The 16,255-nt window shown below is 43.1% G+C and overlaps 6 protein-coding genes across 6 annotated transcripts; 4 read left to right on the top strand and 2 right to left on the bottom strand.

The window, feature by feature from the left end:
* Window positions 1-1,452: 1,452 nt before the first annotated feature.
* BYT42DRAFT_548830 (uncharacterized protein) lies at window positions 1,453-2,492 on the top strand (the record flags this gene model as incomplete). The annotated part of the gene is made up of 3 exons (XM_051566034.1): window positions 1,453-1,486; window positions 1,854-2,302; window positions 2,364-2,492. The coding sequence occupies 3 exons, from the start codon at window positions 1,453-1,455 to the stop codon at window positions 2,490-2,492; spliced, it is 612 nt and encodes a 203-aa protein (XP_051420170.1).
* A 2,118-nt stretch (window positions 2,493-4,610) lies between these two features.
* BYT42DRAFT_582951 (aminotransferase) lies at window positions 4,611-6,844 on the top strand. Its single transcript, XM_051569737.1, has 11 exons — window positions 4,611-4,727; window positions 4,799-4,977; window positions 5,057-5,083; window positions 5,158-5,324; window positions 5,393-5,479; window positions 5,543-5,864; window positions 5,943-5,995; window positions 6,063-6,397; window positions 6,466-6,499; window positions 6,557-6,665; window positions 6,735-6,844. Exons 1-11 carry the CDS (start codon window positions 4,633-4,635, stop codon window positions 6,770-6,772), a joined length of 1,446 nt encoding a protein of 481 aa, XP_051420169.1. The 5' UTR covers window positions 4,611-4,632; the 3' UTR covers window positions 6,773-6,844.
* On the bottom strand, window positions 6,834-8,054 carry BYT42DRAFT_647817 (uncharacterized protein; the record flags this gene model as incomplete). Its single annotated transcript, XM_051572719.1, has 4 exons — window positions 7,578-8,054; window positions 7,447-7,490; window positions 7,279-7,378; window positions 6,834-7,220 (listed from the first exon to the last, which is right to left on the bottom strand). Exons 1-4 carry the CDS (start codon window positions 7,662-7,664, stop codon window positions 6,834-6,836), a joined length of 618 nt encoding a protein of 205 aa, XP_051420168.1. The 5' UTR covers window positions 7,665-8,054.
* A 154-nt stretch (window positions 8,055-8,208) lies between these two features.
* Window positions 8,209-11,791, top strand: BYT42DRAFT_548827 (uncharacterized protein; the record flags this gene model as incomplete). The annotated part of the gene is made up of 7 exons (XM_051566033.1): window positions 8,209-8,784; window positions 8,907-9,103; window positions 9,180-9,333; window positions 9,544-9,674; window positions 9,756-9,998; window positions 10,172-10,293; window positions 10,386-11,791. The coding sequence occupies 7 exons, from the start codon at window positions 8,209-8,211 to the stop codon at window positions 11,789-11,791; spliced, it is 2,829 nt and encodes a 942-aa protein (XP_051420167.1).
* Window positions 11,792-12,236: 445 nt separating this feature from the next.
* Window positions 12,237-13,309, bottom strand: BYT42DRAFT_582945 (uncharacterized protein). Its single transcript, XM_051569736.1, has 2 exons — window positions 12,429-13,309; window positions 12,237-12,352 (listed from the first exon to the last, which is right to left on the bottom strand). The coding sequence occupies exons 1-2, from the start codon at window positions 13,210-13,212 to the stop codon at window positions 12,255-12,257; spliced, it is 882 nt and encodes a 293-aa protein (XP_051420166.1). The 5' UTR covers window positions 13,213-13,309; the 3' UTR covers window positions 12,237-12,254.
* Window positions 13,310-14,510: 1,201 nt separating this feature from the next.
* On the top strand, window positions 14,511-15,858 carry BYT42DRAFT_582943 (uncharacterized protein). The gene has a single exon (XM_051569735.1). It carries the CDS (start codon window positions 14,573-14,575, stop codon window positions 15,713-15,715), a length of 1,143 nt encoding a protein of 380 aa, XP_051420165.1. The 5' UTR covers window positions 14,511-14,572; the 3' UTR covers window positions 15,716-15,858.
* Window positions 15,859-16,255: the final 397 nt, after the last annotated feature.

Genomic DNA, 16,255 nt, shown 5'->3' with positions numbered 1-16,255 from the left:
CCGTTTAAACCAAAAAAATAGTAGCCTGTTTTCGATTTTTTTCTTTTTGCATGCAAAAAAGGATCCCAAACTGGTTATCACTGTTCTAGTACACGGATGGACGTGTACGTCTTTCCGTGTGTGTGCGTGTATAATTATTATGGGTATGTGATTGATGTGTCACTTTGTGAATTCAAAATCAGCGGTAATAATGCATGGTCGTTTACGGCCATTTCGTACAATAAACATGATCCACTCCTTGACCGAGTATAACCACCACCTTTTTTTTTTCCAGTTTTCCACGGGATTTGAAACTGTGGATCGATGTGGGTCGATGTATGTGCGTGTTTTTTTTTTCTTTATTGCTAAATATTGATTACTGCAAGGTGTGCTCCGCTCATTATGGTGTGCTTAGCACTTGAAGTGTAATGAAGGAGGCCACACCTTTTTTTCATTAAGGGGGAAAAAGGGGGTTGTTCAAAGGGTGTTGAATAGTAACATGGAAAAGAAGGTAGTTTAGGGGACCTTTTAATTAAGAGCACGATCTCTGTGGCAGAATGTGTTTTGTGCACACACGCAAACACCAAACCTTATCCAATGGGTTTCCATTCCACCAATCAACGGTGTCTCCTTGAATCCTCCAACTTTTTTTTTACCACGAAGAAGAACAGAGAATAACCAACTTTAGAATAAACATACGTCTCCCCTTGGAGCCATCCGTTCTTGCAACTATCTCATCGTTTATTCGACTCGACTGCCAGTGAGTTTGTCATATCGTAGGGTCCACTACGACGTTCACCACCAGAACACATCCAATCAAAACTCAGAGAGAGAAAAAGAAAGCAAATATACTTGGATTAAATTTACGCCCACAATCGCGAATTTTGTTCCTTGTGTGCATGTCTACTCGGGTACAATAATGAAAGCGCCAGGTAGCATGTTGTGCAGTGCCATATTCCGCGGAGACATGATTGGATGATTTTGAACCCGCCTCCTTTTGTTAGCAAAGGGATGATCTTTTAAATCAGCAATCTGTTTTTCTTCGGTATACCTTTCTCGGCAATCAACGCTCCCCCACGAATATGGAAGATTACGGTCAACGTCACAGTGAAGTTATAAAAGACCTCAATAGAAGGATCGAATCCCATGCAAAGTGGATAGCTACACTTGACCCTACTGTAACTATGTTCAGATTCATCAAATAATAACAGAAAAATAACGGCAGTCGAGCGATATGAAGTAAATGTGGATAGAGCACATGAAATATAAGAATTGATTAGGCCAAAAGCCATCGTGCTGACCTCCAACAACTTAACTCAAAGGTGTAGTCCCTGATCTTCAAGGAGTCTGTCTGCAAACCGCAGCCACGACAATGAATAATAGGCTAGGGTGCAAATGAAGTTGGTTGTAGTATCACTGCTGCTCAAGTAAAATGATGGCTCTTAAATACAGCGCAATGCCAGAAAAAAAAACATGGAAAGAAAAAAGAAATATGAGCTGCATGCAAGTAAAAAGAATAAAGTATCCTTCCTACATGTTGAATGAATCGACCGATCAAAGTTGTTTTGCCTTTTGTTTTTCGTCCATCGGTTTCTGGTTTATGGTGCAAGCAAATGTATTCTCGGTCCTCGCTGTCTGATCGTATCATCGTTCAGTGTGTGTACAACAATTGCGCAAGTTGTTCCATGACGCTCTTTCCTTACAAAAAATGTAGTATTATGCAATGACGGTACATGGATCGTGGTAACATACTATTATGAGACTCGATCGCCTTTGCAACGTCATGATCCTATCGTGTCAACGAGGACCCGGGATACAATTTCGAGTTCCGACCATTTTTCTCTGGCACAGTGAAAAAACTCAACCTGTTACAGCAAAGCAGATTGCTTCCTCGTTCCTCAAGGACTCGAAAAAAGAACTACGTAAAATGAACTCGACAATTTCAAGCAGTTTATTACGAGTCGCACATAACGCAGCAACGGTAGGCAGACGGAGCTCGGTTGTCCCTCGTCGCACATTCACAACACCGTCCAAATCCACTTCCGAACTGAAGGGCTGGCGCCGTTATAAGGAAGCTTTCAAAGATAAACCGGCATCGTACACCACAACATTTCTTGTCCTGCATGAATTGACAGCCATTGTACCATTTCCGATCATTTACTATGGCATCAAAGCATCAGGGTATACGATTCCTGTTCCCCAAGATGTCGTGGCTGAAGGCAATCGGTTTATCAACAAGGTACGCGTGCGTTACGGTTATGATCCGCTCGACCTGAACAATCCTACCATGGTCAATCTCACAGCAACCTATGCTATTGTCAAGGTGAGCGAACCAAAACACGAATGGGCACAGTAACCAAAGATGTACTGATAAACTTCAACAGCTACTGATGCCAGCGCGTATTGCCGCTTCGGCTTTCCTCACACCGACGGTGGTCGAACGGCTCGTTGCACCTATCGTGCGGACCATGACCACCGCTGTCAAGGCATTTCGAAAAAAGCCTGTCCCATAAAGATATCACTTCTCACTCGAGTCCGGTTTTGATCCTTTCCACCAACAAGGTCACAGGTGGCTCTCGTAGAGAGCACCCAATCGCTCTGCCACCGACACAGTGAGTGGCCAGGACTATCCTGCTGTCTCCTGTAAAATAGTATTTATGTGCCATAGTATGCCAAACGCTTTCATCATGCATGTCACGAATCATTGGTTTCCTCGCTCGCTCGACAGTGCATAAAAACTTTTTAATGACGATTTAGACTTGTAAAAGGGTTACGAAGTGGCTATCCATATCAGCACACAGGATCGTGCACTGTTGAGATAGAGACATTTATTATGGAAATACTTGCCTTGTTCAGTGATAAATGACGCTCCCATTTTTCTGGATTACTGACAATATCTGACAGCGCTTTGTCCCATTAAGGGCACTGAATTTCTTGACAAAAGGGCTATTCGTCCAACTCTGGAGGCAATTTCATGCACTGGGCGCCGATAAAAAGACGAATAAAGAAATTTGAATGCTTGATGTCCGATTTTTTTTTTCACCACTGTGAACGAGTTTCCAGCTTATAACGCCAACAACAGATGCATCCGAGAACACGAAGTATCTTTTAAAAAGCAGCCTTTATCTAATCTGGAAAAGCCGCTGTTAAAGAAACTGTCAAGGGACAACTGGCACTGTATCCCACACGTTTCTCCTTCTGCATGAAAACCGTTGAGGGCTTCCTCATGGTTGAAAAGAGAACAAACGATCAAACGCATACGATCCCTTATTCCCAAACAATGCCGTGATTGAGGGCAACCGATTCATCGGCAAGGTACGCGCGCGTAAAGATTGTTATGAACCACTCAACTGGCCAGATGCTGTTGTGGGGAATCCCACAGCGGTTATTCCATAGCCAGGAAGAGTGAATCGAGCCACATGAGTGGGCATGGCCATCTGCACATAGCTCCTGATGCCAGCGCGTATTATTGCCGCTTCAGCTTGATTGACAACGACTGTCGTTACACCGATCAATCGTACGGATCATTGATACACCGCTTTGAGACCTTTCGGAAAAACTCTGTTCCTGCTTTTCATTCATTTCAAGTCCATTTTTGATCGTTTGTCCGAATTATCCACATCTACTTTCTCTTACGCAGTACTCTATAAGCGATATAAATGATCAGCCAAGATTATTGTTTCTGTTGAAAAAGTATTTCATGCTTTATAGTATGCCAAGCAGGTCACTATGTGTACATATGGCGTTATATTGCGTGACACGCTCGGCAAAAACCTTAATGGCAATTTAATCTTGAAAAGGGTTACTGAATGGTTATCCAAACCGGTGATAATCATCGAACCCCGTAACCTATGGTTACTTTTATGGGTAAAATTTATCCATGTGTTAGTGTGTGATCATTTGCTGCTATGGATCTAAAACGTAATCTAGACTTGCCATAGAGACTGCAAACATAACAAAAATCTAGAAGGACCATCAGTCGAGAGCTTCTCATACTTTTTTAGATTGGCAATTTAGTAAGATACATGATTGGTTATTCAGTGGTTTTCGCAAGAAAAAAAAATACTTCTTTGCTGTTGATTTGGCTTGTCCTGGATGTCAGTTGGCAGTACGAGCCCCTTTTCTCGGAGTGTGAATTTCACATCGGTTTTGGCAGCTTCCATGGATGTCATTCGTATCCAATATGATTCATCACATAGAGAGTGAAATAAATAGGATATTTATTGCGCTATTATGGCCATGCCTCAGCCCAGACAAATACGTTGCAGCTTCCAAGCCTGAATAAAAATATGTTAATCATGTTTCAAAAGTCCGCTCGACGATCCGTTCATGTTTGTCGTCATTCGCTATTGAATGGCGGGAGCCGTCGCCAGCAACTTGCTCTTCAACTTAAAGACTAACCGGACACATCTCAAGGGCGTCATGTTGTATGAAAACGTAGACGTCAATACGCTCATTGTATGCATACTGTATTCGGAAGTGGCGACAAGTTGCAGAACGCGTGATGCGGCATTTGAATGCTATGCCGTCAGTGGGCTTCCTTTTTCAGTTAAATCTGTTGCACGGACAGTAATTCTTGAGGCCATTATATAAAAATGGGACAAAGAAATTCCACATTGTATCTTTATCAACACTCTTTCATCATTTTTCACCATGACCCAAACTGAGGCTCAGAAAAACGGAACAACCGGCAAAGGCAAATATCATTTCTATGATATCGCTCAAAAAGTGGTCCAACAAGTCCGCAGGTAACGCTCGGTGGATGACACGGCAGTTTTAAGAAACGATTTGTTCTCTTATGTCTGTCTTAACGATGTAGCGAATCCGACTCGGGAGCCCATCAAACCTTGAGAAGTTATCCCGGAAATGCGAACAAAGCAGGCCAGGCCAAAGAAGCGGCCAAGATTTACGGTATCGATCATCCTGGTTCTACGGGCGTTATCTATGTAATGGATCGAGCGATGCAGAATGGCTTTACTTATGGTGACAGCTCCTGGGGTAAATATAACCGTTTGTGCTGTTAATTTGTTGGGATGGATTTAAACTGACTCGATTTGTTTCATTTATCTGCGGACAGCCAATTTTGGTCAAGGAGCTCCTGAAGGTACGCCAAAATGAAATCATCCATACTAGGAAAAATGAAACTAAGCATGGTTAGCTTGTTCTCTTTTCGTTTAGTGGGTCATATTGATGGTTGCAGTGATAAGCCTACCAATATTGAAATTCCCGTGTCAGCGTTTGAGTATGCTCCCACCGCAGGCATCAAAGAACTTCGTGCTAAGGTGGCTGACCTGTACAATGACGTTTATCGCAAGGACAAAGCGAGCAAGTACACTTACGAAAATGTGCGTCTTCTTTTTGAAGGCTGTATTTGTAATCACTCGATAATTTAATCTTTTTTATTTTTACACAGGTTTGCATTGTTCCTGGTGGTCGTGCAGGATTGACACGCGTCGCGTCTACCATTGGAGATATTAATGTTGGATATTTCTTGCCAGAGGTAGGGAGCATAATACACTCTGGGATATAATGGGTGAGTGAGAACTTACGATGAAATGAATAGTATACTGCCTATGAACAAATGTTGTCTGTTTTCAAGCGTTTTGTCCCTATACCCACGACTCTCGATGAAGAGACTCGTTATCACATCGATCCGGCCACTATCCGCAAAGAGATTTCAGGTCGCGGCCTTGGCCTGATTGTTGCTTCTAATCCCCGCAATCCTACCGGTCAATTGATAGAAGGGGATGAATTGCGAGACTTGGTCGAAGTCGCGAGAGAGCGTCATACGACATTGGTGATGGATGAATTCTACTCGGCCTACATCTACTCTCATGACGAATCGGAAAATGGACGCACAGTGAGCATTGCTGAATACGTTCAAGGTATTAAAAAGCAAGTGGAACCAATGAAAGAAAAGGCAAAGAATTCACATGAAATTATCTTTTTTGTATTTAAAAAAGACGTGGATAATGATCCGGTGATCATTATTGATGGCTTGACAAAGAACTTTAGAGTAAGTATCGAAAAAAAAGGTTCAAGCTAGGATTGAGTGACAGGAGACTGATAAAAGGAGAGTATAGCTTCCTGGATGGCGTGTTTGTTGGATTGTGGGACCAAAAAGCGTGATCTCTTCCATGCAAAGTTCTGGTTCGTTCTTGGAAGGCGGTGCGAACCATCCATTGCAGTTAGCCGCTCTTCCTCTGCTTGATCCTGCCGTATATAAAAACGAGGCCAAGTATCTCCAAGTTCATTTCCGTAGCAAGCGCGACTACGTTCTTCAGCGACTGGAAGAAATGGGACTCAAGGTGCGCGTTCCTCCGCAAGCCACCTTTTATATTTGGCTGGATCTCAGTGGACTGCCATCACCCATCAATATTGGTCTCAACTTTTTTGAAGAGTGTTTGCAGGAAAAAGTGTAAGTGATGCACTGCACACACGCATGTATGTTGTGATACAAAGATTCATTACATTCGTGTTCTTTAGTATTTTGGTGCCTGGTATATTCTTTGATGTCAATGTAAGTTGTGAAAAAAAAAGGATGCAGTGATACGAGTGCTCATATTTCCATTCTTAGCCTGCCAACCGTCGTGAGCTCTTTGAGTCTCCTTGTCATCACTTTGTGAGACTCAGTTTCGGTCCTCCAATGGAGGAATTAAAGAAGGGTCTTGCAGGCATTGAACGAGGTAATGGATCAAAGAATGATAGTATGCCATATAGAAAAACTCGTACTAACAGCCTGCCTTATTCCACAGTGATCACCAAATTTCGTGACAGTGCCGCCAGCCATTAAATAAAAAATGTTCATTGAAGCCAACTCATTTGATTGATGATTATATACAATTTGAATATCATTAAAACAATAGATCCTCATTGCCTCTATCGCCTTTGGATTTGAGTGATTCTGCATCCATTCCATAGATTACCACATTCCGTAATCTCTCCATACGTTCTTTTTGAAGCTGTAATAATTCTTCCAAATCCTCTTCCTCCATCGGTTCCCCTTGTTGCTGTTGTGACGGATTCGGAGGTTGATCTGTCAAGTCGGTATCCATCATTTGTGTTCCGTCCACTGCCATGGATAAATCATAACCCATGGTTAAATCGGTATCCAAGGCTTCGACTGTCTGTTCTTGGGTCGCTTCGCCGTCCCGCTGTTGCTGATCTTGCTTTTGCTGTTCAGCTCTCTGCTGTATCAACTTTTGTTCTTTATCCAGTTGTAATACCCGTTTCGATTGTTCCTTTTTTCGTCTGTTGAGTCATTGCTCGTCATTGGTAAATCCACCCGAATGCACCTACCAGTATATAGTATATTTGATCGCATACAAGTTCGAAATCGGCACATTTTTGTAACAAGACATCTTTCAAATGCTGGGCGGATGCTGAATCTATCCGTTCACTGGCGCGAGAAACAGATAAATAAGATGAGACAAACTGCGATTCCAAAAAGGTATTCAAATGACATACACAGTAAAGTGGTCTAGAATGCGCGTTGATTGTTGTAAAATATCCTGAGACCAGCATAATTATTAAAAAAAATTATAGAGTGGAAAAAAACTAGGGGGATTGAGGTTTTGCCAGAAGGACAGCCAACTTACATTACTGAGCAATTTATGCAGCAGTAAGATTTCGCTTTGGAGAGGACGTTGAGTGGGAATCGGGGTTGCTTGCAGTCGAGGAGGCATCGAGAATGAAAAAGGTAACTTGGTATGGGATGGGTTGACGGCGGAGTAGTGGAAGCGTTATTTTTTGGAGGGGTTTCCCCAGAAACCCGTCACAAGGCGCAGCGTGGATGAATTGACAGAAAGAGTCAAACGATGTTCCCGTTTTTGCAAGCTCAGCTCTTTTCAAAGACCTCCCTTTCAGCCCTCCTCCCTTTGTGTGGTAGAACGGAAAGAGCAGTTATATTCTTTTTTATACTTATTTGTATTTTTTTTTATATTATTCTTCCTTTTTTTTATATTTTATATTTTTTTTTCTTACTACTTTTCTTTCACTCACTTTTGTTTCTACCATTTGACTAGCATTTCCATTCTGTATTGCCCTGCTACTTCTTTTTTTTTTTTTCTTCCTTCGTCCATTTCTTCGTTTATTGACTAGTCTTTGACTAATCGAAACCTTGTCTCTATTGTCTTCTTTCCGTTCCTTCTTTCAATGGATTCCCTTCATTCGCCCAATGACGATACTAATTACAAACAGTCTCATCCGCTTCCGCCGCCTCAACCGTATATGCTAACCCAAGACACAAACTATATCGGTATTACCATCCACGATCAGGACGACGCACCTAAACCCCACCTTAGTCCTCCGCACAACTCCATTCCTCCTCCTCCACCACCTCCCGATTATCGTCATTCTTTTCACGGCTTTGTTAACCGCACGAGATACCATCAACGCACAAAGTCAACTCACCTACAATCTCCCACAACGTCCGAAACTCAGCCTCACAGTAATGCTACTACTTCGTTGTCTCGTCATGCTTCCGTTACACTACCTACTATCAACACTCACCACTTGCCTAATCCTAAACCGTCTTTTTCTGCAACCACTTCCACCTCACTCGCCAACTCTCCTCACTCTCCTCGCTACCAAATGACGCCCACCTCGCTCAAAAATACGTCTCCGCACCTCTTACCTTGCTCCAATTCACCTATGCGGTCCACCTCCGTCGCTATACCAGAAGAACCGGCATATGATGTATCTCCAGCCCACCCTTCTCCATCAGAATACTCGGGAGCTTTTCGGAAAGTGCGTCACAACAGTCTTCAACCACCACTCTACAATCGATATTTACCTCGTATCAATGTATGTCAACCTTGGTTTTCTTCGTTTTTGTTTATGATTTTCTGTGTTATCATCTTGCAACATGTGATCCCTCTGAATCACCATGCCTATTGTGTTTTTATTAATCTCATTTTTCTTTGTAGCCTTTGATTTCATTAACGCAACGTCTGAATACCACGTATCGAGCGTGTAATGTCGGCTTTCAGTACAGCTCCACCCGCAATCCTCGTCGAGTGTTGACCAAGCCTAGTAAATCATGTGGCAATGATGGTTACGATAACGAAGATTTTGACTACATCTTATACGTCAATGATATCCTGGGGAATGCAGAAGGTCACAAGTATGTATTTTTCTACTCATTTTGCGGATGCGTGCTGGCTTGCGTAAAACGATGCTCCATTCTAATTTTTCTACAGATATATCATTCTAGATGTGCTGGGAGCGGGGACGTTCGGTCAAGTGGTTAAGTGCCGGAACATGAAAACGCAGGAAATGTTGGCTGTCAAAGTGGTCAAGAATAAACCAGCCTATTTCCAACAAAGTATGATGGAAGTGGCCATTTTGAAGACGGTAAGCTCTGTGAATTGTGTGATCCATTGCTGTGCAGGGGAAATAAGGTTCTCATCTGGCTCGATCTTTTTTTTTTCTCAGCTGAATCAATGTTATGATGTGGAAGATCGACATCACATCCTACGTCTGAGGGACACCTTCATTTTTCGCAATCATCTGTGCCTTGTCTTCGAACTCATGTCTGTCAATCTTTACGAACTCATCAAACAGAATCAGTTTCGAGGATTATCAACGAACCTCGTACGCGTTTTTACGGCGCAAATCCTCGACGCGTTGACGGTACTAAACGAGGCTCGTATAATTCATTGTGATCTAAAGCCCGAGAATATCTTGTTGAAAAAGTAAGCCATCAGAAGGGTCACAACAACTTCGTCCAAAAATAGCCCATCGTCGTTTCGTTTAATCATTTTGTGTATTTTTAGTCTAGAAACACCTACGATCAAAGTCATTGATTTTGGTTCAGCATGCGAAGAGATGCGAACCACCTATACCTACATTCAGTCACGATTTTACCGCTCCCCTGAAGTGCTTCTCGGATTGCCTTATACCAGCGCTATCGATATGTGGTCACTTGGATGCATTGCCACCGAACTTTTCCTAGGCTTACCGTTGTTTCCCGGTAGTTCAGAGTACAACCAAATATCGCGTATTGTCGAAATGCTTGGGTACGTTGCTTTATTTGCTACTATTTATGTATCATTTCGCTAAAACCATCGTCTAGTGTGCCTCCGACGTATATGGTTGAGATGGGGAAAAACGCACACAAATATTTTGAACGATATTCAGATGACCATGGAAAAAAGCAGTATCGTCTACGGTCCTTGTCACAATATTCAAGAGAACAAGGGAAAACGGAACAACCGTCCAAGCGCTACTTTTCAGCAAAGACTCTTTCAGAACTCATTCTCAGCTATCCAATGATTCGTAAAGAATCTTTAACGTCCAAAGAGGTTGAAAAAGGTGATTTTTCTTTTATTATCTCGATAATTTTATATACTGACAAGCCGGACTTAACATCCCCCACCCTATGTCCAATGTTTTATTTATTACAGAAAAGCAAACGCGATTAGCCTTTATCGACTTTTTGCAAGGTTTACTCAATTTGAATCATTTTGAACGATGGTCGCCTCAGCAAGCGAAGCAGCATCCTTTTATTACCGGAGAGCCATTTATAGCACCATTCAAACCACCTTACATTCCGCGACAGGAACCCACCATGACCAACCTGTCTTCACCCGTCACCAATCCCATCCCTTATTCCGATCCCAATCACGTTAATATCATGGTGCACCACTCGGCGCCCGCGCAACAGCCCCCTCCGCCCATGAAAGGTTACGCTTCGCAACCGTTCATGTCGCCTACCTTTCCCAATTTGCCCGAATTCCAACAGTCCGCATCGCGGCCGATGGGGACCTCATCATCTTCTCACGCTCCTCCGAATCCTAATCTTCATCATCAGCCGCTTGGATCCTACACAGGTTTGCCGTTTCCACGCGTTCTTGACCCTCCCGAACCCATCCGGGAGCATGACACCGAAGATCGATTTTCGTCGGCAACGATGAAATCTGTCAATTTATCGCCGATCCTCCCTTCCTCCGGGTCAGCGCCCCATGGGGCTGGTCGTCCAAGGGCCAACACCGTAGGCACCATGCATATGTCTTGGTCTCCTCGCGAGAGACCGTTTTTGAGAAATCATGCGGCACCGGTCAATGAACATCATTTATCCATCCACAGTCATCGCAAAGACAATTTATACGGTAACTTTGCGTATGCTGGTCATCCTTCCTCCATTCCGTCGTCCACACAACATCTTCACTTACCTACCTCGTCTACTTCTCACACGCACCAAGAGACGCTTTTCCCTGATCATTCGCATTGGGGTTACAGCGATTTTCAAGGCATTCAAGTGGACACAGCTCCTCGCGATGCAAACCATGTTCCCTCATCTACCTTGCAGAGTACGGCGTTACATCCGTCGGATTTTATGCATGATAATCCCAGCTTGGATTCCGATGATCCGCAACTCACCTTGCCTGTCAGCATGCAAGATACCTACACCGATCATGGTAGTTGGAATTCAAAATCAATGTCACGCGTGATAGATTTGGAACGCGATGGTGACTGGAAGGATGACAGTATACCTCGACGGTCATTTCACCGACGCAGTAACAGCAGTGTCCGATTCTCGGATATTGCCCTACCGTCATCCTCGGGCGCTCGATCCAGTGTTGCAAGCAATGTGGCGAGTCTTCATCGTCGGGTGCGAGGTCATCCAATGCCATTTAGACAGGACTTGGAATGGGATGGCGTTCACAGCATGCCTGTAGAACAACTCTTACCCACCGTATCTATTGCACCCACCTCATCCGCTTCCTCTCGGTCCTCTCAACTCCCTATTGACTTGGATGACCACAGAAGAAAATGGAAAGACGAGAAAGATGGATGGATGATTGCTTAAATTATGCTTCTCAGTGATGCCTTTTTTCTTTCAATGCATTTGATTTTGTTGGTTTTCTTTATTTTTGTTGGGATTTGGTTTGGTTCGGGTTTTTTTCTTCGTACTTTTCTAGTTCAATAAATTGCATTGGTGCATACGCATTTGATATCATATATGCTCAAAAAAAAGGAAAAAACAAAGAATGATGTCTTTTTGCCTTTCTGAGCGAACGTCAATACTGTTTGCCGCCCATTCGACATTGAAAAAGCCGAAATACTTGATTCGTCACCGATGTATGAAGGCAATGTTACTGTCCATATGTTTGAATGATGATTAAATAGTATAGATGAGGGGATGAAATTAATAAAAATAACAAAACCACTCCCGAGAGTAGAAAAGGGGTATATAGTCTAACGAAAAAGTCGTGGTTGTCGTGCCTGTCTCCTTGAGATTTTATCTGATTGGCTTTTTTTTTTTTTTTTGGTTATACAAGTGCCAGTTCCTCCCGGGTAACAAAAATGCCGCGGTGAGGGTCGGTTTTGAAATAACGCTTACCATTTACGGAGCCATCATTATTGCCAACTATGGGAAACGTTTTAAAAAAATAAACTCACGGGGACATGCAATTAAACAAATATGTGAGCTTATTGCAACTTACCACGGCTGATGAGCTCAACGCCAAACATTTCCTTTCCGGGAGCGAAATCCACATTTCCGATGTAACGAATATGACCCAAAGTCGGCAGTGGACGGCGAACCAATTTGACTTTGGCATTCAAGGTCAGCTCTTGCTGGTGTGATGTGACATGGTTCCCATGGTTATCGCCGCGGACAAGACGACTCCAACGCGAGGAACGAGGCCTTGGGCGTGGCTTTTCTTTCTTTACCATTGGCACCGGAGTCCCTTGCTCCGGCAGAGAACGGTATGGACGTGCACGGGGATAGGCGAGATGCTGCGCGGGCGATCGAGAACGAGGAGGGGTGACCGGGAGTTCGAATTTTAGACGCGTTGGACGCGGTGGGGCCGCTAAAGATTCACTTGCAGCCGCCGCCGCCATCCGATTACGTTCATCCAAAGCATCCAGGCGTGCCTGGGTTTCCAGGGACAACAAAAGTTCCAAGTCATTGGTGCCAAGGCTGTTCAACCGCGACATGAGGCTGTCATCGTGAGGCGTGGTCGGCTCAGAACACGATTTATTGAGCGGGGTGCTCGTTGAGATGGTCGGGACGTGCAGGAACCCATCTTGACTGTTACTTCCGCTGCTCGATACACTTGCACTGTCACTCTCGGCTGTTGTCAAGGGAGGCTCCGTCGCCGGTGTCACTTGCATCGTGATGGGGTTTTTGATATTGCCTGTGGATTTGGTTCTGCGTAATTTGAGATCGGTTGAACCGCCAGGCTCACCCGATTTTTTGGTCTTTCGAAACTGAAATAATGGCATACTTATGCAATGTCTAAAAAAGTACCAGGATATAACAACAAAGAGGACGCAGCAAAAAGCAAGTGAAAAGAAATGACAAAAACAAGCAAATAAAAAAAAATTTTGGGTTTGAACAAGGTTGGGTTTTTTTTTTTCCTATTTCCTTTTTCAAATGTGGCAAGTGTGACGTCCCCTCACTTGCATTTGTCTGGGTTTTTCAACTTCACAAATTTCCCATTTTTTTGGTGACGTAGCTTTTGTGCATTTGCGATTTTTAGCACATGAATGAGACCTGACAGTGAGCTTGAATTATTTTATTCTCAAAAACAGCTATGATATATGATGTTATTCGAGAGGTTATAGATCAATTTTAGTGGGCAACACTTACACTTTATATGAAAAGAAGCTTATAATCGGTTAGATCATAGCAAGTTTTTATAATGTCTTCGTGAGCGATAGATAGTAGCGGGAGTTTGGTTCTGTGTCTTGGTTTTATAGTCACCAGATAAAAGTGACTGTAGGTTAGCTGGAGTATGGTCGGGCGAGCGGACGAAGGAAGAGAGAAAAATGGTACAAACAAGATGTTTTGCCTGTTCACTATAAGTGGTAATAGCAACGTTGTACGTGTTGCATGCGATCATAGCACAGTCAGAAATCGTAAACCACCAACAACATCAAAGTTGGCGGAAGATGCGCTGTCAATAGGCACTTGCTTGGAAATATATTTCCCAAGTTCCTTCATAAAATTTATAGTTCATGATTGACTTTGTTGTTCCAACGTGTAGAGATAGAAAATATTGTGTATTGTGATCACAGAGTATATAAAAGAATATAAGCGGGATTGTTGCCCCCTTTTTTTCATTCTGGATTTTCCAAACCTCGGTTTTTTTCTGACAATTCATTTTCTCGTGTCTATACGCTATGTAGACCCCCCCTCCAAAGAAAGAGACCATTTTAAAAACTCATGCAAGTACAGTAAATCGATAAATTGGCTTTTTATTTGCACCCGATAAAAACCACCAATTGCAGTCATTGTCAGATTTCGGATCAGAGATAGAATAAAAAATAGTCAAAGAAGTCTTGTAAAACTTTGGATCTACGGTATTTCCAAGGAATTTGCTGGGTGCGACGAGGTTACACACTATTTTCAACGCATAGAATATTGTCCAGAACTTTTCTGGCATCTAACCGCACGATCAATAAACTAGTCAACACATTGTTCTTTTACAAGAATAAATACAGATGATAGTATTACTATTAGAGAAAAAAAGAACTTGCACCACATAATGTAGTCTGCCAGTGATTTATAAATTTTCCTCCTCAAACCAACAGTGTGGGCGGGCTCACGTGAGTGGAAGTGGGTATTTTGAAGGACCGATCAATGTGCTGCATCGCAAAATCGGCCGCGAGTCCGTTACTTGCGTTTCTGGTGACCATGCCCAGTTTAACTGCTGAATTCCAGACCATTGTTAATGAGAAAGCTTCCTTATTACCGGAAAAACCAGTAGGTCATAAACGAAAACCGGTGCATGAAAATTCCTACGACTTGTTTGCCAAGGAAGCATACCGTATCTACCAACACATCGATAGTCTTCGTCGATTCCTTCTTTCCATTCGGCGTCCTTACCTAAGTACCGATACACGGCACATTCAACGTAAACGTGCCAAAAGAGTTGTGAAGCCCCATGTGACGGATGAAGAAGGTTCTCTCTTTGCCATATTTCCGACCGACATTCAGTTCTTGACGGATCGTGAACGGGATGAAATCGATTTTCAAGCCAAACTCATCATAAGACGGTGCATGGACCGTGTCAAGGAACTGGAAGAAGCTGAAAAGTTACGTCAACAGAAAGAAGCGCAATTGCCGGCCAATCGTCTTGCCCATTTCCTCAGTTCAGTTTTGATATCATCTTCGGCCGCCACCGAAGATACGCTAGCCGTGCATCGGAGCAGTATCACTTGGTTGCTTAATAAACGACTGATGGACGTCTCAAAGTTACAAAAGGACCAACAAGAAATACGACTGACGCGTCAACTCGAAAAATCAGAGAATCAGCTGCATCGAACGGCGGCCGCCAATGATATTCCACCTCCTGTCCTCTTTGATTTATCGGCCAAACCTACCAAATCCACCACCACCACCACCGCTTTATCAACAGATCAAAGTTTGCAGGAATTAGACACATTTGAAGCCCAACTTTCACAAGAACAATTACAAGTGCTTGAAAAAGAGAATGCCACCATGCTTGAAGAACTCAATAACACGCTCAATCAGGTGCGAACCGCGGAAAAGGCGCTACTTGAAATCTCGACGTTGCAGACCCAATTAACAAATCATCTGGCAATACAAACCATCCAAACCGATAAGTTGTATGCCGATGCGGTGATGTCGACCGGTCGTGTCGAAGAAGGCAATGTGCAACTGATCAAGACGCGGGAACGAAACCGCGGTACTCGCAAATTTCTATTAGCATTTCTGATCGGCGCCAGTTTTGTCTTGTTATTTCTCGATTGGTACTCCTAAAAACTGCAATAAAAAGGAAGGAAAAGGGAAAAGCAAAAATGCCAGATGAGGGTGCTCTCATGCTTATCATATGACAGTTTTGACAAATCACCGTTGTTGGCATTGTTCTTTTTGATTTGACTGTCAATAAATATCAACAAAACGCAAGCAAGCCACGCATTGAAAATACACGCTGTTGTTCACCTTGATTGAAACAGACAGCTAGATGAAGTGTATAACTGTATTTTTTACAGTATATCCATTTGCCCTGCTGTATTCCCTTTGCGCTGGCCGTTGTAAGGAGTGGACTGGATCGAAAAGTGGAGTTCTGATTTCATGTCGCAGCAATGTTTCTATTTTATTGCCAAAAATGGTTACGATTCACTACGTCACTGCGCGTTTAACCAATCAGGATCTTTATAGTAATAATCCCAGGAAAATGTAGGCTGAAAAAAAAAAAAGACCCAATCTCATGCCAAACCTTAAATTTCACAGGATTTTTTTTCTTGGGTTGGTCGTTTTTTTTTTTTTTTTTTTGCTTTTGTTTGCTTTTTACCCAAG

This window comes from Radiomyces spectabilis, assembly GCF_025331425.1.
Source record: "Radiomyces spectabilis strain NRRL 2753 chromosome Unknown BYT42scaffold_12, whole genome shotgun sequence".
Lineage (NCBI taxonomy): Eukaryota > Fungi > Mucoromycota > Mucoromycetes > Mucorales > Radiomycetaceae > Radiomyces > Radiomyces spectabilis.
The sequence above is the reverse complement of the archived record's forward strand: the minus strand, read 5'-3'. Positions and strand labels throughout refer to the sequence as shown.

What these genes read in the sequence shown, in the direction of transcription:
- BYT42DRAFT_582951 (XM_051569737.1), top strand. Translation starts at nt 4,633, where the DNA reads ATGACCCAAACTGAGGCTCAGAAAAACGGAACAACCGGCAAAGGCAAA. An exon ending in TGGTCAAGGAGCTCCTGAAG is followed by an intron (nt 5,084 to 5,157) that starts GTACGCCAAAAT and finishes CTTTTCGTTTAG; the next exon opens with TGGGTCATATTGATGGTTGC. An exon ending in CATTGCTGAATACGTTCAAG is followed by an intron (nt 5,865 to 5,942) that starts GTATTAAAAAGC and finishes TATTTAAAAAAG; the next exon opens with ACGTGGATAATGATCCGGTG.
- BYT42DRAFT_582945 (XM_051569736.1), bottom strand. Translation starts at nt 13,212, where the DNA reads ATGCCATTATTTCAGTTTCGAAAGACCAAAAAATCGGGTGAGCCTGGC. An exon ending in CGTTGAGCTCATCAGCCGTG is followed by an intron (nt 12,353 to 12,428) that starts GTAAGTTGCAAT and finishes CGTTTCCCATAG; the next exon opens with TTGGCAATAATGATGGCTCC.
- BYT42DRAFT_582943 (XM_051569735.1), top strand. Translation starts at nt 14,573, where the DNA reads ATGTGCTGCATCGCAAAATCGGCCGCGAGTCCGTTACTTGCGTTTCTG.